The sequence below is a fragment of the Lichenostomus cassidix genome, chromosome 24 (genome assembly GCF_008360975.1).
Source record: "Lichenostomus cassidix isolate B80296 chromosome 24, HeHo_3.0, whole genome shotgun sequence".
In the NCBI taxonomy this organism is placed as follows: domain Eukaryota; kingdom Metazoa; phylum Chordata; class Aves; order Passeriformes; family Meliphagidae; genus Lichenostomus; species Lichenostomus cassidix.
The window spans coordinates 5,596,537-5,619,461 of record NC_139504.1 but is presented as its reverse complement, the minus strand read 5'-3'; the positions used below and the strand labels follow the sequence as shown (position 1 = coordinate 5,619,461).

Sequence of the window (22,925 nt, the reverse complement as noted above, 5' to 3'; positions counted from 1 at the left end):
GGGAGGGGAGAGGCTGTACTGGCACTGGGAAGGGGACAAGGTCTGATGGCACTGGGGACGGGACAGGCTCTGGTGGCACTGGGGACAGGACAGGCTCTGGTGACGCTGGGGACAGGACAGGCTCTGGTGACGCTGGGGACAGGACAGGCTCTGGTGACACTGGGGATGGGACAGGCTCTGGTGGCACTGGGGACAGGACAGGCTCTGGTGGCACTGGGGACAGGACAGGCTCTGCTGGCACTGGGGACAGGACAGGCTCTGGTGGCACTGGGGACAGGACAGGCTGTGCTGGCACTGGGGACAGGACAGGCTGTGCTGGCACTGGGGACAGGACAGGCTCTGGTGACGCTGGGGACAGGACAGGCTCTGGTGGCACTGGGGAAGGGACAGGCTCTGCTGGCACTGGGGACTGGACAGGCTGTGCTGGCACTGGGGAAGGGACAGGCTCTGGTGGCACTGCAGACAGGACAGGCTGTACTGGCAGGGGAAGCAGAGCAGAGCCCGTGGCCTGCTGGGGACGAGCAGCAGGGATCTCCATCTCCTCGGGCACCGCGGGGCTCATGCTCACCTGTGGCTCCAGGAGATGACCTGGGGCTGAGGTGACAGCTGGGGACAAGCCCCTGAGGGCTGTAGGACTGGGATGAGCTGGCCCTGGCTCAGAAGTCCCTCCTGCTCTCTCTGCCTGTGCTCTGGACACAGTGGCCACAGCAGTTTCAGCTCCCACAGCCTTCCCAGGGCGATAAGAGGACCTGGTCCCCACTGGGCTACCCTGGCTGCTCCCGGTTGTGGCCACACTCGTGGCCAGGTGGGCCATCCTGGTGTCACCCTGAGGAGATGGCAGCAGCTGGGAATGAGCTGCTCTGTCACTGGGCAGCAGCACAAACACGGGCCTGACCAGCACCACGCTGGAGGGACTCAGCTGCTGCAGCTCTGCCAGCTCCAGCGCTGAGGAATTGGATGCTGCCAGGATTTGCTGGATGGAGATCAACCCCCCAACGCTGGCATTTGGGAATTCTGAGGGGAGAGAGGAATCCTGCATGGGCTGCAGGCAGATCATGCCATCAGCGCTCCTGAGCACAAAGGACAAGTGTGGGGAGGAGGGCAGCAGGGTCAGGGTGTCACCTCTGGCAGGGCTGAGGCTCTGGGCAGCTGCATCGAGGGACAGCCTGAGCTGGTGTCCCAGGGCTGCTGGCACCTCCCTGGGCACCCCTGGGCCAGGAGGAGCTGTGGGGGAGCTGGGATGGCTTCCCCAGGCTGGGGATGGCAGCAGGGCTGGAGCAGGAGCTGCCAGCAGGGAGGGGACAGGGCTGGGAAGGGGAACTGCCTGGTCCCTGTGGCTGTGTGCTCCAGAGGGGCTGGGGGCTGCTGGGGTCACTTCTGGAGGGCCAGTTTTGGGGGCTGGCCTGGCTGTCACTGGTGGAGTGGCAGTTTTGGGGGCTGGCCTGGCTGTCACTGCTGGGGTCACTGCTAGAGAAGCAGTTTTGGGGGCTGGCCTGGCTGTCACTGCTGGGGTCACAGCTGGAGTGGCAGTTTTGGGGGCTGGGCTGGCTGTCACTGCTGGAGTAGCAGTTCTGGGGGCTGGCCTGGCTGTCACTGCTGGGGTCACAGCTGCAGAAGCAGGTTTGCTCCTTCTCCTGGAGCTTTGCCCTGAGCTCCCCTGCAGCATCCCAGCCATGGCTCCCTGAGGCACAGGAGCTCCTTGGAGCTGCACTGCAGAGGCAGGAGGTGAGGATGAGGGATTTGGGGTGAGCAGTTCTCTCCCAGCAGGGCTGGGGAGCCCCATGGGCTCCATCCCAGCACGAGCAGAGGCAGCAGGGGGCTGAAGCTCTGCCTGGACAGAATCCCAGGGCTGGAGATCTGCGTTGCCAAAGGTGGGCATTGCTGCAGAGCGTGGAGATGTTGATTCCTTGAGCTCTTGAGTAGTTGAAGGTTTTAAAGTGGAAATCCACACCTGGCTTGATGAGGATGAGCTGGGAGAAGGCTGTGGGCTCTCAGGGGAGGGAGATTTTCCAGGTGTCCCTGTCACTGCCCAAGGAACATCTCCTCTTTGCAGAGCCAGAGCTGCCATTTCCTGGGAGCTCCTGCTGGTCTCTGGGGGAGCAGCTTTGGTGCAGCTGAGAGCTTTGTGCAAAGAGAGAGCCTGTTGGCCAGCAGTTGTGCTGATTCCAGCTTGGGATGGAGCTGGATGGAATTCCTCAGGAGCTGGAGCTTCCATCAGGGATGAGGAAGAATTCCTGCTGCCTGGTGGGAGTGTGTGAGGAGCAGGCAGCTGGGCTGGGTGTGCAGAGCCGTTTGTTCCAGCTGAGGTGGAATTGCTGCCTTTGCTGCCTGTGGTTTCCTGCTGCAGAGACAGAGCAGGGGAGAAGGGAGCAGCCCTGGCTGGTGTGGTTCTGGAATAGACTGAGCCGAGGTCTCCTGGAGTTGTCACTTCAGCATCTGAGCTCTGAGTCCTCCTCAGGTGGGCAGCTGTCACTCCTGCTCTGGGGTCAGGCTGGGCTGCTGGCTTTGTGTCCTTGAGCCTTTTCCCAGTGGGAATCATCCCCGAGGGTGACCAGCCCTGCCCTGCTCCTCCAGGAGAAACCCCAGCTCTGCTGGGAGATGGAGACGCTGCTGGTTCTTTCCCTGGAGGATGCAAATGGAGCGTTGGACTCAGCAGAGATGTTGGAGGAGCTGGTGTGATGGCAGGAGGGGAAGAGAGAGCTGAGAGCTGGGCAGAGTGCTGCTGTGTCCCTCCAGGGGACAAGGGCTGGGGCAGCCCAGGGCTGGGAGGACTCAAACCAACGCCGGGGGTACTTTCTGCTTTGATTTGCAGTGCCCTGCCAGGCTGGGGCTGTGATCCCGGTGTGGAGCCACTCCAGAGCTTTTCCAGGGGTTTTAGAGGCTCTGGGAGCAGTAGCTCAGAGCCCCCCAGGCTGCTGGGCAGCAGAGCAGTTCTGTTTGCAGCTCTGCTCAGCTGGGAGATGAGCTCAGAGGCTGATCCGTGGCTGGGATCAGCTCCTGGGCTCTGCAGATGGTCCCAGTGAGCCCCAGGGCTGCTCTGGGCTCGGGGCTGGGCTGACCCAGAGCTCAGACCCCACATGGCACTGCTGTCACTCCTGGAGGCACCTGGGGGACACAGAGCAGACCTTGGGTCAGTTGGGATGAGCATTTCCAGCTCCAGCAGCACCTCAGGCAGCTCAGCTGAGCAGGCACTGCCATTCCCATTCCCATTTACATTCCCATTCCCATTTCTATTCCCATTCCCATCCCATATAAACCTCCTCCTCTGCTGCTCACATTCAGCATCACACGAAGGACCCAAAGCCTAAAACAGCCCGAGAGGAACCCTTGATGTGCCCTGCAGAAGGTGGCAGCTCTTCCGCAGCAAAGCAAGATTAAATCACCCTGAATGAGCTCTCCTTCACCACTTCCCCTCCACCAGTATCCCATTGGGAATTTCCTGATCCATCCAGGCAGGTTTGTTTGGACACAGAGCAGGCAGAACAGAGCAGCTTCTCAACACCAGAGCAGCCACTTTGTCATTGGAAAAGGCAAACCCTTGGTTTAAAAGGTTGTTCTTTTCTCCACACATAGTACTTTTTCTGTCTTCACATCACAAGGCTGACATTCCCCATTAGACTTTCCAAACCATGGACAAAAATGTAAAAACTAAGCGTTTTTCCTTAGGCACCTGCCAGGAAAGACACAAATCTAAAAGCTTAAGAGTTATGCATTTAAATTGTGGTTTTTAACAAAGGCAAAGCACAGGTTCAGCAGCTTCACAAAAATGAAATTATTAATTAGGTGGAAAACTCTTTGCCATTTCCCAAGCTTGTCTTTCCTGAGGACACCAGCCCAGTTAATCCATGTGCCTTTCAGGGATGGCACAACACAGAACAGAGCAAAAGAGGCACAAAAGCAGCAATTTCCCAGGTTAGAACAAAACCCATCACTCACCAGATACATCCACCAGCCCAGCTGCAAGCAGGATAACGATGAGGAATTTTTCCTGCATCTCGTGGAGCAGCTCCTGAGCCATCCCAGTAAATATCCCACCTGGAAGGAGCTCCCTGAGGAGCCTCTGGGCATTTGCTGCTGGCTCTGGAGGGCAGAGGGTTGGGTTCCTTTATAGCAGCTTAGGCCAGACACCAACCAATAACCTGTGGCAGGAAAAAAAAAACCTGCACCAATTGGAATCAATCGGTTTGGAACAAAAAAGCAAAGCGTGTTCAGGTGGGATTTCTGGCCAAGAGGTGGCAAATGGGACTGTGAACGTGAGAAGGTGCTTGTGCAGCCCTGGGGGAAGAGCTGAAGCACTCCCTGGAGGGCTGGGTGGGGATGTGGATGGGTTTGGGTGAATCCAGAGGAGGGAAATGAAGCTGAAAACATCACCTGTGAGGCTCAGGGCTCTGGGATTGTCCACGTTGGAGAAAAGGAGGATCAGAGACCTCCTGGCACCCTGCAGCAGCCCAAGGAGGACACGGAGATGTGGAAGAGAGGGAAAAGGAGGTGCTGAGCTCTTCTTCCTGGGATCAGGGGCAGGACAGGTGGGAATGGCTGAGCTGCAGCAGGGAGGCTCAGCCTGGGTATTTGGAGGTGTTTTTTTAACCAAGAAGGGGGTAAAACCCTGGCAAGGCTTCCTGGGAAGGAGATTTTGCACAGTGCCCTGAACAAAACAACACACTCTGACTTCTGTTCAGCCCTGGAGTGCTCAGGCAGCTGGGCTGGGTGAGGCTGTAGATCCTTTTTAACTGAACGATTCCATAATTCTGATTTACCCAAAGAAGGCCAGAAGTTTTGCCAGTTTGTGCCAATCAAAACATCCCCAGGGATCAGTGTGGATCCCAGGGGGGAATGAAAACCTCAGGGAAACAAACACAGAACTCAAACCTTCCTAGCAGCCCCAGAAGAGCCCAGAAGCTTCTTGGGCAAAATCCCAGCCACTCTTCTTTTTTTTTTTTTGCCTAAAGCCCCCAAAATCGCTGTAAATATTCCCCTGAGGGCAGCAGGCAGCACCCACCAGGAATCTCTCCGTGCCAGGAGCACAAACACTGAGCCAAAGCTGCAGCCAGGCTGGGGGGACAGCAGAGAACATTCTGGCTGGCTGAGGCCAGTGAAAAACCTGAGCAAAAGGCAGATAAGACCCATAATGACAGCTGGGAGCAGCAGGGACAGCCAGGGAGAGGCGCTGGCTCCTGAGGGGGACAACAATGAGCCATTCTGCAGCCCTGGGACAGGGCAGGGACAGCAGGGACAGCACGGAGGGCTGGCAGATGCCATTGCCACTCACCTCCAAGGGAGCCAAGGTCAGTCATTCCAGCTTCTCCCACTCCACGAGAAGGAAAATTCCTGGCATTTGTAGAGCAGAACTCTCCAGGCAGGGTTTGTTTGTCTGCACAGGGTGGAACTCGATGTGGGATAATAAAAAACCCCAAATTGTTAAATGGAGATTATCCATTTGCACTGAGAAGGGGGAAAAACTCATCCCAAGTGTGAGAGAACTCCTTCTCCTCCAGTGGGAAGATGATTCAGCTGCTCCTTTGAAAGGGAGGTGATGGATGGATGATGTGTCACCCTGTTCTGAGGGGACAAAGATTCCCACAGAGCTGACACCCCCAGGTGTCACCCAGGGAGCTGAAGTGCCATTTTAAAGTCAAAAAAGTCCAAAAAGTTGAAACCCAAACATGACTGGCCTTAGCTTATTCTTGATAGAAATGTAATAAATCCTCCTGTTTCCTGTGTTCCAAACCAAACCAAACCAAAAGCTGCATCATCTCTTTGCTTTAATAAATGACATAATTCAATAAATGGCCAGAAATACAAGGTGTTGGTTGAGTTGGTAGCTGAGATAATAAATTAACTTCTCCCTCCTGCTATAGTTTATTGGCTCCTGTGGGGGACCAAAGCCACTGAAAATGGATGTGCTTGGAATTAAAGAATTAAATTCTTTATTAAAGAAAACTCCACAGCAAGGGAGAGGAAGGGCACTTGTGGAGGGTTTCTGGAGGATTCAGCTGCTGTGCACATATTTCATGGAGGACTTCAGGATGGCCAAACCATTGAGCTTCCTCAGCTGCTGAATGTGCCTGGAAAGACAACAGATGGTGACTGAAAATTCAAGTTCTAAGCTTTCCCTGCTCTGCCCAAACTTTCAGGGGTGTTTAATTCAATAAATTCCCTTTAAAACAGCAGGAGACACAGAGTTTCTAGATTATCACTGCCCTCAGAAAGGCACATAAATAATGCTCCTCAAATAGGTGGCATTTCAGATTAACAAAAGTGAGCAAAGAAAGGTGTTCCCCTTTTCTATTTCTGCTGCTGTACAAATCTCAGGGCTGATACTCTGGGCTGCTCATTTGGCATCTGCAGACTTTCAACATCACTTCTGTTTTTCCAGCACAGGTAAATGAACTCCCTGAGAGATGTGGAGACAGAATGAACACCCCAGGAGCCATACAGGGATAGGATCACAAGAGGGAAGACTCACCCTGGTTGGTTATTCAGGGATTAATGCCTAATAACAAATAAAAGGAGAGAAAAAAGGGATTTTTTCTGTCCCTACCTTGGCTCAGCCACGCAGAGCCTGCCCAGGGCGATGGCAGAGTTCTCCTGCACTGAGGTTCTCTGGGCATCACCCCCAGCCTGCCGGAGCAGCAGCAGCACCACGTTGGAGCCCAGCAGGGCAGAGGCTGCCCTGGGCAGCTGCAGGCACTGGCTGAGGCAGAAAGCTGCATTGCCCACCATCAGCTCATCCCCTGACTCCAGCAGCCTCAGCAGCACCTGGAACCCTGGCAGGACAGAGCAATCACCGTCAGAGCTGCTCCAGGTAAGCCCTGGAGGGAATCTGGGGCTGTTTGCCTACAAAACCCCCCATTTCATAGCAATTTCATCACAATTTCATAGCAATTTCAGCATCCAGGAGGCTCCTCAGCTCCACTTGCCCAAATGCTTTTCCCCACCAAGCAGCTGGAGCTGAAAGTGCCACGTGAAATGCCCTAAAGCAGGAATGCTGCTGGGGAAAGCACAGCTGGCAAAAGGAACACCAAGAAAGCTTTCTGCACATCCTGAGCTACCAAAGCTCACCTGCAAGCTGCCCCTAAGTACAGCAGAATATTTTGGCACCTGCAAGCAGCAGCATCTCAGAATTCTGAAGCGTTTAGAGATCACTAAACAGTGTGTAAATAAAACACAGCCACAGCTTTTTCATCTGTGAAGCTTCCTTCAGCACAAAATGCTGACAAAAATAAGAACTAGTGACTTCTTTCGGGTTAATACTCAGAGTTTTGGTGGAGAGAGTGAGAGTGAAGTGTTGCTGCTCATTGGAGGGAATGGAAGCTCAGTCTGCAGCTGACAGGGAGAGCAAGCTGGGATGCTCTGGGAGTTTTTTCATGAGTGGAAATCCTCGGGGGTCAGGCTGAACTGCAGGCACTGACAGCACAGCTGACAGGCTCAGCCATTGAAATCAAACCTGAGTGTTCTCTGTTGTAGTTCCATCAGCATTAATTGGGGTTGAAAGCAATGCAAGCAGGCGCAGAGCAGAGATCAGAAACACCCCAAACACTCTCTGCTCTCAAAGCTCCACTGGGCTTTAAAACAGCCCAACATCCCCATGGAGAACACCATGAACAACCCCAATCCCTGGCAAAAAGAGGTTTCACTCACTTTTATCCCACTTCAGCAGCTCCTCCTGGGCTTGCCTGCTGCCCTTGGTGCAGATGGAAAGGGTCTTTATGGCATAGCTGGCTGTGAGTTTCCCTCCAGCCTGATGGGATTAAAGCAGATGGGAACAAACACAGCTCAGCCCCACTTTACCCCAGAACAGTTTGGGTACTATAGGGAGAGTCAGGTACTCCTCACGCCCAAATATCAAATTAAACCCTTGCCAGGCCATGGATCTCAGGGCTGAAAACCACACCAACCCAGCTATTTCCTGCCAGCAGCCCAACTCTCCTCAAACCATCAACTCCCCTTGACAAGAGTCAAGGGCCACAAACCTTTTCTACACTAACTGGGTCTGCAAAACCCACATCAGACATACAGCAAAAATTAAAATTAGAGTTCAAAAGTTATTTTTAAAAGGCCTGGAATTAACCCTAGGAGCAGTTCCAATGGACATGGATGCAGACACATCCTCCAGGGAAAGGAGGACAAACACAGGGGGAATTCGATTAGCCCAAGGGAAAATGAAGGCAAAAATAAAGAAAGTTTGATTTACCTTCAGGAATTTGAGCATTTTCTTCACCACTCCTCCTTTCACCACTTCCTCCACTGCAGAGGGAGAAGCTGGCAGCACTCGGCTCAGCACTCCAATGGCTCTCTGCATGAGGGAGAAGAGGTTTGCTCTGAGGTGCTCAGGGAAGCCAAAGCCAGCTTTTGCTGGTGACTTACTGTGACAATCCTTCCCTCCCGATGGCTGAGCAGAGCCAGGCAGCTGCCACTGATGGGCACAGCAAAGTCCTGGAAAACACAGGAAAAACTGGGATCCAGCTGGAGCAGAAATGGGTTCAGAGACAAAACAATCCCATGGAGCTCAGGGGACAGCAGGAGTTAGCAGCCCTGCACCAGCCCAGGGGAACTGATGGAGTTCTTCCTTCTGGAGGGAATCCTGAGTGTTGGAGAACTTTGGAATGTGCCCAGCATCTCAGAGCATGGCACAGCTGGAGAGTGATCCCAAACAGAACATTTACACCTCTATGGAAAGACAAATTATGTACTTAACATTTTCAATTTCCCCCTAACTGTGTGTATATTGAAGGTAGTGTTGGAGGAGAAAGTTTTGTCATTCTTTTCACTTCTCAGCTTACTTAAACTGTGAACTACCCTTAAAAATAACCCAAAACACCCTAATTTTTTAAAAATTGATTTATGTCCAGGTGTTGCATACCTGGATGGTGCTGTTGGACTCCAGCAGCAGGTTCATCATCAGCCCCAGCACTGCAAACACACACTGCTGGTGCTCAGGGCTGCTGTCAGCAGGGCTCTGCTCCTGTGGGGACAGCAGGGCACCAAATCACTGCCAGGGCCACCAAAGGCTCCTCCTCAGCCCTCTGGAGAAGGCTTGGAAAATATATCAGCTTCAAAATTTTGTATAACTTTAGTCAAAGGGTTCTGTTTGTCTTTACCCAGGAAAAGGAATTTTAGGTTTCTCTCCAGGGCATTGTTCTACCAGGTGAGGTCTGGTGGACTCAGCATTTCAGACTGGAGGAACCCAAAGATAAAGGTAAAATATAAAGTAACCTAAATGATAAAGGTAAAAGATAACCATAAAGTAACCCCAAGATAAGGAGCTCTCAGCAGAACATCAGCAGACAGCAGTGGCTATCTACAAACATCTGCCTCCAGCAGGGGTGAAGATATTTGGACCAGAATGGACTGATAGAAAAATTGGAGAATGAAAAATCTAATTCACATCAGAGGTGAGGAGATTCAGGTCCAATGGGAAACTGAATACTGGGGGTTTGCTCAGCTCTGGACCAATGAACACTGACCCAATGCTTTTCTATGTATTTTAACTGTATAAAATATCTGAAAAATCTAGTAAAATCCATGTGTGATGGAATGATGCTCCCTGCCCAGCCGGGCTGTGTGTGGATGAGATGATTTCTGTGGTACATCCTGGCCAGAACAACATCCTGGCAGATAACAAAGCAATGCCTTGACTCTCCAACATTAAAATGTTGTTGGAGGGATTTTGTTTTTCCCACAGTTTCGGTGACACAAGGCTTGGGGACAACCCCAGGTTCCTTACCAGCAGCTCCAGGCAGGCCTGCCAGCCCTGCCAGCTGTCAGCCAGCTGTGCCCTCAGCCCCACATCTGCACACAGGCTGCCCATGGTGCCCACAGCCCGTGCCAGGGCTGCCTGGTTCACCCGCCTGGCACTGCCCTGCAAACACAGACACAGAGGGACAATCAGCACCAAAGATGGGTGTCACACCTCTGGCTATGGGAAATGGGATTCCAGCAGCCCTCTGGGAAATCCCAGCTGCCCCATTTCCCTCGTTTTCACAGGGAGGTTGAGCATTTCCCTCGTTTTCACCATGGATCTGCTGCTCTAGGAGCTCTGGGGAAAAGGGATGGATGTAGTGTTCCCTAATTCCTGGCTGTGAACATTTCCTACAGTCACTCAGCTGCTGCAGCTGGAATTCCAGCAGGGAATGCTCAGAAGGAAAGGGCAGCAAACAGTGTGAAAGGTATGGAATGATTGCCTTGCTATAAAATTGATTATAAATCACATCAGTACTGAAGGAGAAAAGACTGTAAGAACATTGTGAACTGTCAAACTGTAAAACACATATTACTTGTGCTTTAGGAAATCCCTGGAAGGAATGAAAACTAGATTTTCTATGAGATCTATAATGCCAATTCCATCTCACTTGATCTAATTTCTCATCATAAGCATCATTTATATAATTCATTAATTGAAATTAATTGCCACACAAGTGGCAGCACTAAGAGTCAAGTGTTGATGCACCTGAATTATGTTTTCCCCAACTATACAATTGCTCATTTGGAGAAATGGGAATATTTTCCTCCCCAGCTCTGCCACTCTGCAGCAGAACCAACCCTCCCTCTTCCTGAGGAAAGGTTTCTGTTCCAACACATTTTAAATGTGCTGTTTGAATAAAGGATGCCCAGGAGAGAGATCTGAACCCCCAAAATCCTTTATTTTGGGAGCCAATGCCAACTCCTCACCCTGATCCCTCAGAGCAGAAGGGAAAAGTCACCATCCAAGGCAGAGCTAGGGGATTAAAGTCACCTCAAGAAGGGCCTGACACCAACCTGAAGTGGAAATTATCAGTGAGAATCTACAGCCAAGGCCAGAGTTTTTACTGGATATTCAACTAGGGACGTGTAGGACAAAATATTGGAGGAAAAAAAAAAAATTTCCTGACAAAACTCAATTTCTTCCACCTGTAGAGCAGACACAGGACACAAAAATAAACTGGAAATATAAAACCAGATCTTTCCTACCAGCAATTGGGCGAATAAAGGTAGAACATCAGTGGAAAACAGAGCTCGACACTGGGTTTGGAACCTGTTGGGGGATAAAAAAACAAGTTTGATGCAAAATTCACAGCTAAAGGCAACAGAAGAGCAATATAAAGCTCAGTGAGGTGGCCAACAGCCTGGCCCTGGCTCACCTCAAAGCATGGCTTGATAGAGAAGAATGAGGAATTGGAATTACCTTTTCTCCCCAGTTAAGTCAGACAGGATGTTCATGGCACTGTCAGCCCTTCCATCAGTGCTCCTGACAAATGCCAGCAGAATCTGCAGCCACCTGTGGTTCAAATCAAAGAAACCAACCAAAAATTGCTGTCAGCTTTGGCTTAGTTATTAAAGATCAAAATTCCATTTTTTTCAGGCTGTTGGTATCTCAAGCCACAGTTAAATCTGCTTTTTTAGCACCCTCTGAGATGAGGCTCGTTTCTTTAACCTTCCCAGGAAAATTGAACAATCCCTTCTCTTCACCCATTATTGGACGAATAATAAATTCAAACCAAGAAATGGACATTTCTCTGGTTCACTCTGGGTGGAAGCAGCAGGATAATGGGATAAAAACCATGGGATGGTGCTTCTTTCCCCACTCAGTGAGTCATGGCAACATTAAAGAACCACAAATACCAATTATTAAATGAGGAGAGCTGGAAACCAGGGGGTTTTAAAGGCTCAGGGTGAGCTCTGAGTGCCACATGTTGAAATTACAGCAGCACCTCCTTCTCCTTTCCAGACATCAGAATTCCTCCAGCTCTACCCCAACACATGGAATTTCAGTCCCAAAGGACAGAAGGCTCAGTGTCCCTGTGTCCTCTGAGCACTGAGCTCAGCCTGCCAGGACACCTCCTGGGCTTTGTCACCTGCTCAGGTCCTGCCTGACCAGGACATCATCTCCTGGGGTTTGTCACCTGCTCAGGTCCTGCCTGACCAGCAGCCTCCTCCCGCTGGGGCTCCCTGAGCAGAGAGCAATCAGAGCCAAGGTCTCCCTCTGGATCTGGGATGAGCCAGAGCAGAGCAGCTCGGGCAGCTGGGCACTCACTGCAGGCTGGCTCAGCAGCAGACGCTGGTTCTCTTCTGGAGAAAGAGAAAATCCCACAGCAGTGTCACAGATATTGTTCTTTTTTTTGATTATTAACAGTGCCCAAGGACTGTTGATTGTCAATGCCAAGGCAATTCAGCTTCCCCTGATGGCTCTTGTGCAAAACTCTGCTTGTTGCAGTGTAACTGCTTCAGAAAGACAATTACACAAGTGGCAATACCTGAAAAGCAGCAATAATCACAGGGGATTCCCTTCCCACCCTTGGGGGATTTGAAATACCCACAGGAACAGAGTGGGAATTCCAAAATTCCTGCTGCACCCAACACCTCCAGGGTGCTGCAGAACCTGGTTCCAGGCAGCTCTGGGTGGATGCAGGTGCTCTGGGAAAGGGGAGGCCATGCCCAGCAATGCCACGTTAATTACTCATTAACAGGGCTAATTGGGGATTCCAGGGCTTTACCATTCCCAGCACAGGCAGCTTGCCACAGGAGGAGAAGGCAAACACACAGCTCCACCTCAGCAGGGCTTTTCCTCTCGGCACAGAAGGCCCTGAGGGAGAAAATTCAGAACAAATCGGTGGGAAATATCTAATACCTAATTTTCTAAGTGCTTCATCCCTCAGGGCTGTTTGCAGCCACCACCCAAACTGTGGGTGACCCCAAAAGGTCTCAGTGCTGCAGGTTAGGGATGCTCTTTCCAGGTTACAAACACCCAAATATCCCCTGCTGGCCAATCACAGCACCAGGAGGGTAGCCAGAGCAGCCAAGAGATGTTCTTTCTATTCAGATTTTTTCTCCCAAGCTGCTCTCAGCAGCAGAGATAGGCTAACTGCCCAGGGAGAGGAGACAAACCAGCAATCCATGAATTCTCAGAGCCCTGTTTGTGTCAGGCAGGTACAAACCCCTCCATTCAGCCACCCCAACCTGGCTGAATTCCATCCCCCTCTGATCACTTCCAGCGTTTCAAGGGGCTGATTCTGTTTCTTGAAAACAATATTCCCATTTCCTCCTGCTGGAAAGTTTCCCCTGCAGAGCTCTTACCCCCTGACAGGCTGGATGCTGAGCAGACTGAAACCATTGTTTGTCCGAAATAAGGTTTGCTCAGTGCCTGGAAAAGGCAGAGATCAACAGCTCAGGTGGGTGATCCACAGCAACAAGGCTCCTGCTCTTCCTGGGCAGTGCTAAAAGAAAAGGTCACGAAAACAGCACTGGGAATGGGGGGAAATTCAAGAATGGAGGGAGTAGGAGAAGCTGGAAGTGGTTTGGATTCATGGCTGGTGCTGGGAAGGACAATTGGCTTCGAGGGAAAGGCTGTTCAGGGAGGCTGAACCACAACATTGGCTTTGTAACTCAGTGGGCTTTAACAGGGAATTACAAATATTTATAAACAAGTGAGACCCAAATGGCTACGAAGTCTCAACAGCTCGGCTACACCATCAGTCTAATTCTAAAAAAATACCTACAAGTCCTAAAAAATTCTAAAAATTCTAAAAATACTAATTCTAAAAATACAGTCTAATTCTAAAAAATTCTAAAAAATAAAAAATACCAAACATTGCCAGATCTATGTTTTAAAACACAAGTTTTAAAATCTAAATTATTGCATTAAAATTATTACAAATTATTACTATTGCAAATGATTACATTAAGAATTTTCCTTTTTAAAAACTGCTCTCTTGCACTCCTCTGCCTGGCTGACAACTCCCAAAATGAACAATTTTTCTATCAAATCCTCACAGTTGCTCACAGCTCCTGCCAAGAGCCTGATGCCCCCAGTGTAGAAGAGGAGATCCTGGCCAGGGGTGTTGATCCTCTGCAGGAATTCCTGGATGGATAAAGCAGAAATATTCCCAGCCTGGACTTCCCTCGCTGCTCTCTCCTCATCCTTCACCCTCCTCTCCTCCAGGTTTGCCTCACTGACACAATCTGGGGATGGAGAATGAAACCAAACGTGGCAGGGAAATGGTTTCTGTTGAGCTCCATCTCCAGCAGGGAAAAAAAAAGGGAAAAAATAGCAATTTCTTACTTTTAAAGAGGTTTTCCTTTTGGGGATCAATTTGCAGCATCTTCTCATAGCACTGCCTGGACTTGGGGGAGAGAAAAGAGCTCTCAATTTCAGATAGAAATAAGAAGATGAGATCAGTTATTTCAGGAATTCCAAAAGTTTTTGGGGCCACAATCCTTAAAAAATGTGCAAAGTGAAATTTATAGACACACAGATGCCAAAACTCCCCAAAAAAGTCAGTTATTTTCAGCCCTCAAATTCAAAATTCAGCCTCAACTTACCTCACTGAAGTGCTGCAGTGCCAGGTGAGCTTTGCCCATGAGGAAATAGGCTTTAAGGCAGTTTTTATTGCACTGAATTAAAAAAAAAAAAGGAAATTATTGTGAGTTATGAGTTCAGAAATTTTTAGCCTTTTAACATTTTTTTCCAGCCTTCTGATTAATAATTAGAGCTGCCCAGAGCAGAGGGTATTTATACCATTTATTGGAGGTGTCTGAAGTTTTTATGCTGAATTATTACTCCCTTCAATGAACACAGGCTTGGGGTTTCCAAAAGGTGGTTTTTTTTCCCAGTTAATTTTTGTGTCTAAAATGTGGATTTCTGTAAATAATGCTGATCTTTTCCTCTTGGCAATTCTGGAATTACCTTTAACGCCCACTCACAGTCACTGATGGCTTTCTCATACTCGTGAAGCTTCAGGTAAGCCTGAAATAAACCCCAAAAAAAGCCCCAGGCAGGAGAATTAGAACCTTTCAACTTGTGCTCGCTGTTGTACAAACACTGGCTAATTAAAAAGAATAAAATCACTCTGCTGATTTTGCCCAGCCATTCATGTTGTAAGATAATTCCCAGCTGGTTCTTGTCTGCCATCCCCTTGGATTTTCTAATTTGGAATAAATTGAATAGAATTCCACACACACACACACAGATTCTGCAAGGCAAACACAGAATGCAAAGCTAATATTTCATTCTGCAGTTACAGCAGTGATCCCTAGGAAGAATTAATAAATAGTGTAGTTAAATAAAACTGAACTGGAATGATTTTTGCCCACTGACTCACCTCATCCCAGAGGGAGGAGATGGGAGCTCAGGATGGAATAATCACCACTTTTAGGCACAGAGCTGTGGGTTTGGGTTTTCCCCTGGCACAGCAAGCCCACCATCAGCTCCTGCACTGACCTGAGCCCTGTTGGTGTAGAGATCCTGCTTGTCCCTCAGCTTCTGCAGCCCTTCTGAGTAGCTCTGGATGGCCAAGGCAAACTCTCCCCTCCTGAAGGCTTCGTTCCCCTTCTCCTTCAGGGCTGCAGAGAGAACAATTCCCCTTTTATTCCCCCAAATGGTGATGGGCAAACAGAGGCTCTGCTGCCCTGCTGACCCCAGTTCCAGCCCAGACATCACCTGCAGGTTCTCAAAGCCCACATTGCTCCTCCAGAGGGAAAACTGAGCGTTTCTCTCTGCCCAGCCCAGCCCTGAGATACCCAAAATCACTCCCTCCACCCCAAACCAGCATCACAGCAAGGAAAACATGGAGAAAACCAAATCCCTAACCCTGTTCCAACCAACAGTGGCTCCCCCAGCCCCTGCCAGGTCACTTTTTTCAGCAATTACCATCTGCCAGCTGCTCATTCCTCTTCCTTCTCTGGGCTCTTTCTTTTGCATCCTTTTCCAAAGCTGCCAGGAAGCCATCTTCCAGCCAGGAGGGTTGGTGGCATTTTAGGGAAGGAAAAAAAAGTAGCAAAATTGATTAAAATAGAGAAAAAAAATCCTAAGGTGTTTCTGAGTCATTTTTTAATAAAAAAACCACAAAGGGGACATTTCAGTGATGGAAGTGGAACGTGGCTGACAAGCTGTCACAGCTAATGATGATGAAGATCTGCACACCTGCCTTGCTGCAGCTCCTCTCCAGGGGCAAACAAACACGTTTGCTTCAAAATTCGGAACAAGAAGTGTTTAGATGAGGAGCCAGAATGGAACAAAGGCTCCCTACCAGTGAAAAATACAACCAGTGTGCTCCTAGATCTGCCTGAATTTTGGTTCAAGCCCCAGGAAAAGTCAGCTTGGGTTGTGGAATCAGGGGTGGAGTAGATCCCAGCCCTGCTAAAACTGATTTGAAAGCTGTGCCAGACTGAGAGGAACTCTGTCCTACCTGCATCCACTGCCTGTGCCCTCGCCGTGCCCTGGGAAAACACAAACACAGCACAGAGATTTTGGGAAAAGCCCAGCAGCAGAGGCACACTGGGCTGGGTGGCACAAAGCCCCAGGGATAGCTGGGTGCATCAGAAATATCCAGAGTGACACCCAGCAGGAGCATCAGTTTGACATTTACACCAAGGGTGGGGAGGATTGGATAAATTCTGACGTTCCTGGAAAGCTTGTGGCTTTGATGAGGCAAGAGCTGAGGTGTGCCCAGCTTTGGTTTCAGAGGGAAAAGCCTTACAGAAGTGTTGATGACTGTTCTGTTCACTGTGGTTCTGCTCTCCTCCTCCTCCTCCTCCCTGCTGCCTTCTTGCTCCTGCAGCCTTTTCTCTGTCTCAGCAAGAGCTTTTTCCTTGACAGCCGGGTCTGGGGAGTTCAGGCCTTGCAGCAAATCGGCTAAAAAGACACAGAAAAAGGAAAAAATTATATATATACACACAGGAATTCAAGTGTGGAAGGAGCAGGAGCTCAGCTTTGAATGCACTGCTGGCCAGCATGGTTTTACCATAAAACCATAAAACCAGGGAATGGAAAAAACCTTCAAACCCAGCCAGCCCCACAGGCAGGAACACCTTCCCTAAACCGGGATGCTCCCAGCCCCATCCAACCTGGAACACTTCAAATAAACACAAACATTTACAAAGTCAGTTTCCCATCACTTTGAGAGGCCAGCTGCAGCTTCTGCCAACCTTTTTGAAATATACAAGAGAAAGCAGCTCTCAGCATTCCCTATAAAAACAGGGAGCTCTCAGCATCCAAAATAAAATACAATACAATACAATACAATACAATACAATAAAATAAAATAAAATAAAATAAAATAAAATAAAATAAAATAAAAGCAGAGAACTCCCAGCACCCACAAAGCTCCCCCACACCCGAACTCACAGGCAAACCCTAACAAACAGACCCGCAGCGCGGAGCAGCGACAATTCCCCTCTTTCCCCATCAGTTTCCCACCAATCCCCCGTCCCCCGTCGCTCCGTCCCCGCGCTGTCCCCGGGCGGTGTCACCGCCAGGCCTCTCCGGCCACTCACCCACATCGTCCACGCGGCGCAGGAAGCGCTGGAAATCCGCCTCGGTGGCCTCGTCGCGCAGCATGGCCGGGGGACACCGCGGGGACACCGAGGGGACAGCAGGGGACACGAAGGGACAGCAGGGGACAGTAGGACCCGCCGGGCCTCGAACCCGCGCCGCCGTTGCCGTGGGGACGCGCCTGACGCAGCACCGGCGGGTGGGCGGGGTTATGCAAATGAAGAGGCGGGGCTATGCAGATCGCACAGGTTCATGCAAATGAAGGCGCGGTTTGGCGGGAAAGCGGCGGGCTGGGGCTCGGCTGGCGGCACGGAACGGCGGGATTGTCCCGGGATTGTCCCGCTTGGCAAACAGCTCCGGAGCCACCGAGCCCCCCGGGGACACATGGGGACACATCCCCACCTTGTCACCAGCCCTGAGCGCCGCGTCCAGACCTTCCCTGGCCGCCTGCGAACCCCGCTGGGCAGCAATCCCGATGTTTAATCACCTTTTCCACGGAAAAATTCCTCCTGCTGTCCAACCTCAAGCCTGTCCCGATTTTTATCCCAGACTCGGATATTTTTTCCTTAAGATATCCCCCTAAGTGGCTTTTCCCCGCTCAGCGGGAGGCAGCGCTGTTTGCTCTAAAATTGGGAATAATTCCGCGGCGATGGAAGCTTTTCGCCACCGCAGGGAGCCAGAGCACCGCGGAGCTGCGCTTCGCTCGGATTGCCATCCCCGGCACAGCCTCAGCCCGGCAGTGACACACTGGGGACACACAGGGCACCCTGGGTGACATTAGAGCCCTCACCTGTAATTCACCCCGCAGCCACATCGGTTTCCATTTCCCCATCCCACCTGAGCAGATGAAATCCGGAGTGCCCTGAGCTCCACGGGCAGCCAGGATGTCCCTTTTTGTCCCCTGAAGCACCAAACCCTCCCCTCGCTGCCATCAGCTCCAGCCCCAAGGTGGTTTTTAACTCCCATCAAGCTTTTCCCAATTAAAACCACCCGCGTGGTGATAGCTGGGGCGCTGGGGTGCTCAGGAATTTGGGGTTTATTTGTAACCCCAGAAAATCTGGGGAATAAAACAGCAACTTTGCAGAGGGAAGAAACACCTTTAGTCTCTGAATACTGAATAAACCACTTAAAATGATGCTCTGAAGCAGGAGCATGATATTCATGTAGTTATATCTGATAAAAGGCCAGCTAAGTGTAGTTTCTAGAAGGGATGAGAGGAAGAAGCAGCACAAAAATCTCCATCCATCCATCCGTCCATCCATCCATCCATCCATCCATCCATCTCCCTCCAGCCCCCCAGCCCCGCTCAGACTTACCCCAAATTCAGCCCAGCCTGGGGTAAAGGAGCCACACTCAGCCAGGGTGACACTGCCAGCCAGGCGCCACGGCCTTAACAGAGGGAGAGGAGGGAAAATTAACATTAAATTGAAATTAAAAGCTTTGAGGGCTGGGAAATGGCTGAGGAAACACAAAGATCCAGTGAAGGATTTGTCGGTGGTTTTGCCAGTGGGCACAACCCTGACTCCAGGGGCAGGAAAATCCTTTTTCACTTCCCTGGGAGGAGAGGGAAGAACCTTGAGCTCCTCCAGGGTGGTGCAGCAGGGAACAGGCAAAGGCAGGGCAGAGGATTCATCCTCCTGGCATCATCCTCGGGGGATTTGGGGAACCCTGAACCCAGAAAAGGCAACCCCAGAGCCTTCCCTGCAACCCCAGCCAGGCATTTGGGTAAATTGGTGTTTCCCCACCTGAACGCAGTTGGTGTTTTTTTCTCTCTAGTGGTTGGGCAGTGATTAAAAATCTGTTTTTCAGTTAAATGGAAATGCCTGGGTGAAAATCAACTCTCATTTGTGAAGCTAAGGGAACCTCCCTCCCCTGCCTCCCCATAACCCCAAGACTGAAAAAATTAACGTTGGGCGTTTGGGTGATTTTTAGCTGAAATTTAGATAAAAGATCAAGACTTTTAAATGAATTGATTGAATAAATTAATTCCATTCAACCCTCATTAATCAATTCGGGATGGGCAGAGGACACCTGGTAAAGCCAAAACTCAAACTTTCCACGGCCAGGCAACAGAAAAGTGCCTTTTCTTGGGGGAAAAAACTCCACAGTAGGCATGAAACTGCATTTTTGGGTTTGTTTTCCGCAGGAAATAAGTAAATAAATATAGAGGGATGAAGAAACAAACTTTAAATGCTGTTAGTGACACTAAAGAAGGGCAGACTGCAGGCATCGGCTTTTTTTTTTTTTTTGTAATTTTTATTTGAACACAGTATTCTGACAGAATGCAAAGTCAAAATCCTCAGTTAGTATCAGTATTTACACCAGTGAGAATGGGGATAAAGGTGGAGTGTCGATGTTTTCACTCGGTAAAAAGATTTTTTGTTTTTTCCGTTGGTTTTTTTTTTTTTTTTTAACAAGATTCGAAGGCCCCCAAAAGTAGGGAATGCTGGGGAAAGGATGGCCATGGAGGGGCTGAGAACAACTATCAAAACAGCCTAGTGGTGAAAAATGTGGGGTTTGAAGGCTCCATAGAAAAGTGTGAACGGAAAACTCCACGCTGGAAGCCGAAGGGACGCACTATTGTCACCTGATGTCACCTGCACGAATGGCACGGATGTCCCCTGCTGCCGGCCGTGCCCCGGGAGGGACAGCAGTGCCACCGCCGTGTCCCCAGCTCGGGCAGAGCAGAGCCGGGAGGCTGCAGCTGGCTGGGAATTTGTGAATTAAATGGAATTATTCCCCGTTAGAAACCTGATTGATGGAAACCTGGCAGGTTTGTCACAGGAGCTGCTGGTTTGTCCCTCCTGCCTCTCTCCATCCATCCCAAACCACAGTTTTGGGGTGAGGAGGACCTTAGAGCTCAGCCAGTGCCACCCCAAGACTGTCACTCTGAGCTGTCACCTTTGGGGACAAAAATGCCAACGCAGGTGGGACAGCTCCCCCAGCTCCCTGCTGGGCAGGTTTTGGGGATTTTTAGGTGATTCCTACCAGCTGCTGAGCTTGCAGGGGTTAAACCTCAGCGGTGCGACACGCAGGTGACAAAAGCAGCCCCGAAAAGGGACAAAGTGTGCTCAGCGACAGAGGCACACTGCTGCCCCAGCGCTCCCCGCTGCAGCCAGGCTGGGCTGGGCTCGGTGGGTTCAATTTTTGGGGAGCAAAGCCATGGATCTGTGAGCCCGGATTGCCGGGGACACTGCGGTGACAGCAGGCTGGGACAGCAGGCTGGCACTGGGGCTCGTCACCCCAAAGCCCTGCCTGCTCCTCCATCGCCCTCCCCGGGCAGCCCGGGAGCTGAGAGGGGAGAAAATGAAAACGCGAGAAAACCCCACAGCTAGCGACTGACAAGAGCATTGGTTTTGCACAGCTGGAGATGTGAGATGCCGCTGGAACAGACTGCATATTCCCAAGGAACACATGGATTCGTTCAGCCTCCACACCCCTCATCCTCCTGGGAACGCCAGACTCAGCTCGGGTTGCTTTTCTCATTTAAAGGCTTTTTTTTATAAGTTGCTCTCTTTCTGTTCATTCGCTTGTATTTTTTTTTTTTTAATTTTATTTTAATTCCTGAATATTTAGCTTTTCTTTCTCAAATCTGAACTAGCGCTACACCTTCCACATCCAAACTATGTTGAAGCTTTTTTTTTTTTTATTATTATTATTTCAATACTATGACAAAAAACACGGTTCACACTAAAATAGTCACGCACCCACAGTGCACAAGCTTGCAGATCTAAAGTAGAATTTAAAACCAAAAAAAAAAAAAAAAAGAAAATAAAAGGGAAAATAAAATAAAAAATTATAAGGAAAAAAAAAATAGAAATAAAACCCCAAACCTCAACAGGAGGAACATCTCTATACAATGGGCTGGTCTCTCCCTACACTCCTCTGCCTTCCTTCTGCTCAAAGCTCCTCTTCACCCCCAAATCTCCGTGTTGCTCCATGATTCCTGAAGGTAAATCCATCCATCAGCTCCCCCACCCCCAGATCTCCGTGTTGCTCCACGATTCCCGATGAGAAATCCCATTAAATCAGCTCCCCCAGTCCATAATGGCACAGAGGTGCTGCCTGACCTCCCCAGCCCTGCAGGACATCCCTGGCACTGAATTCCAAATTCCTGCTCCTGATTCCAGGTGTTGGATCCATGGGATGGTGGGGCTGGAGCTGCAGGAAGGGGCTGGAATCTGGCAAAAATATCTTTGCTTTTATTTTGGTTTTTTTCAGGATCAAAGGAAACGGTATTTACTGAAATTGGTATTTTCTGAAATTGGAATTTCGTGAAATTAGTATTTACTGAAATGGGAATTTCGTGGAATTGGTATTTACTGAAATTGGGATTTTTCTGAAATTGGTATTTACTGAAATTGGGATTTTCTGAAATTGGTATTTTCTGAAATTGGAATGTCATGAAATTGGTATTTACTGAAACTGGAATTTGTTGAAATTGGAATTTACTCATATTGGTATTCTCTGAAATTAGGATTTTCTGCAAGTGGTACTTTCTGCAACTAGTATTTACTGAAATTAGGATTTTCTGAAACTGGAATTTGCTGAAATGAGTGCTCACTGCAATTGGAATTTGCTGAAATTGGTAATTTCTGAAATAGGAATTTACTCAAATTGGTATTCTCTGAAATTGGGATTTTCTGCAATTGGTATTTTCTGAAATTGGTATTTACTGAAAGTAGTATTTTCTGAAATTTAAATTTGCTGAAATTAGTATTTACTGAAATTGGAATTTTGTGAAATTGGTATTTACTGAAATTAGTATTTTCTGACATTGGGATTTACTCAAATCTGTATTTACTGCAATTGGGATTTTCTGAAATTGGAATTTGCTGAAATTGGAATTTTCTGAAACTGGGATTTGCTGAAATTAGTATTTTCTGACATTGGGATTTACTCAAATTGGTATTTTCTGAAATTGGAATTTGCTGAAATTACTATTTACTGAAACTGGGATTTGTTGAAATTAGTATTTACTGAAATTGGGATTTACTCAAATCGGTATTTACTGAAATTGATATTTTCTGCAATTGGGATTTTCTGCAATCGGTATTTGCTGCAATTGGAATTTTCCGAAACAGATCTTTTCTGCAATTGGGATTTTCTGCAATTGGAATTTTCTGAAACAGGTATTTTCTGCCATTGGGATTTTCTGCCATGATCAGAGGGACTGATTTGCTCCAACACCTGAGCCCAGAGCAGCCAAACTGCCCAACCTGCCTGTGCTCCTCAGAGCTCCAGGAGAATTCCACAAAGGAAAGGGGAGAATATCCCAAAAAAGCAGAGATGATATTTCTCTATGCAGTCAGGCCCAGGTCCAGCAAGGACTCCAAACTAAATTTAAGCACTGAAGGATTTCCTCCAGCAATTCCCAAAGCCCAAGCAGGATTTTGGGGATTGCTGGATAAAGCCCTGGATTGGTGGCAAGTGGTTTGAATTCCCCCCACCCCCCCAAAAAAAAACCCCAAACCAAACCCCAGCATCGCTTTTCTTCTTACTCCAGTAAGAAATAATAATAATAATAATAACAATAATAATAATAATAACAATAATTAAGAAAAGAGAAAAGGGGAAACGACTACTGTAAACATCCATGGTTGAAAAATGTCTCCCTTTGCAAAGCAAGCATGCTGCTACCCTAGTGTCTACAGGATTGGATTTACTGAAAAACCAA

The 22,925-nt window shown here is 49.2% G+C and overlaps 3 protein-coding genes and 1 long non-coding RNA gene across 4 annotated transcripts; all 4 read right to left on the bottom strand.

The window, feature by feature from the left end:
• Window positions 1-4: 4 nt before the first annotated feature.
• LOC146427567 (uncharacterized) lies at window positions 5-1,152 on the bottom strand (the record flags this gene model as incomplete). Its single annotated transcript, XM_085081669.1, has 1 exon — window positions 5-1,152. A coding segment is annotated over exon 1 (1,053 nt), but the record flags the coding sequence as incomplete, so codon positions are not given.
• A 219-nt stretch (window positions 1,153-1,371) lies between these two features.
• On the bottom strand, window positions 1,372-4,018 carry LOC146427566 (uncharacterized). Its single transcript, XM_085081605.1, has 3 exons — window positions 3,937-4,018; window positions 1,517-3,105; window positions 1,372-1,377 (listed from the first exon to the last, which is right to left on the bottom strand). Exons 1-3 carry the CDS (start codon window positions 4,016-4,018, stop codon window positions 1,372-1,374), a joined length of 1,677 nt encoding a protein of 558 aa, XP_084937731.1.
• Window positions 4,019-5,741: 1,723 nt separating this feature from the next.
• Window positions 5,742-17,466, bottom strand: TTC12 (tetratricopeptide repeat domain 12). Its single transcript, XM_085081668.1, has 21 exons — window positions 17,251-17,466; window positions 16,455-16,609; window positions 16,164-16,194; window positions 15,626-15,703; window positions 15,197-15,318; window positions 14,663-14,722; window positions 14,299-14,370; window positions 14,039-14,099; window positions 13,750-13,938; window positions 13,054-13,120; window positions 12,474-12,562; window positions 11,883-12,048; window positions 11,165-11,257; window positions 10,951-11,014; window positions 9,728-9,862; window positions 8,864-8,965; window positions 8,368-8,436; window positions 8,195-8,296; window positions 7,642-7,741; window positions 6,542-6,767; window positions 5,742-6,065 (listed from the first exon to the last, which is right to left on the bottom strand). The coding sequence occupies exons 1-21, from the start codon at window positions 17,312-17,314 to the stop codon at window positions 5,990-5,992; spliced, it is 2,121 nt and encodes a 706-aa protein (XP_084937794.1). The 5' UTR covers window positions 17,315-17,466; the 3' UTR covers window positions 5,742-5,989.
• A 2,016-nt stretch (window positions 17,467-19,482) lies between these two features.
• On the bottom strand, window positions 19,483-22,234 carry LOC146427564 (uncharacterized). Its single transcript, XR_014856368.1, has 2 exons — window positions 21,572-22,234; window positions 19,483-21,538 (listed from the first exon to the last, which is right to left on the bottom strand). It is a non-coding gene; the product is annotated as an uncharacterized LOC146427564 (long non-coding RNA).
• Between the last annotated feature and the right edge of the window lie 691 nt (window positions 22,235-22,925).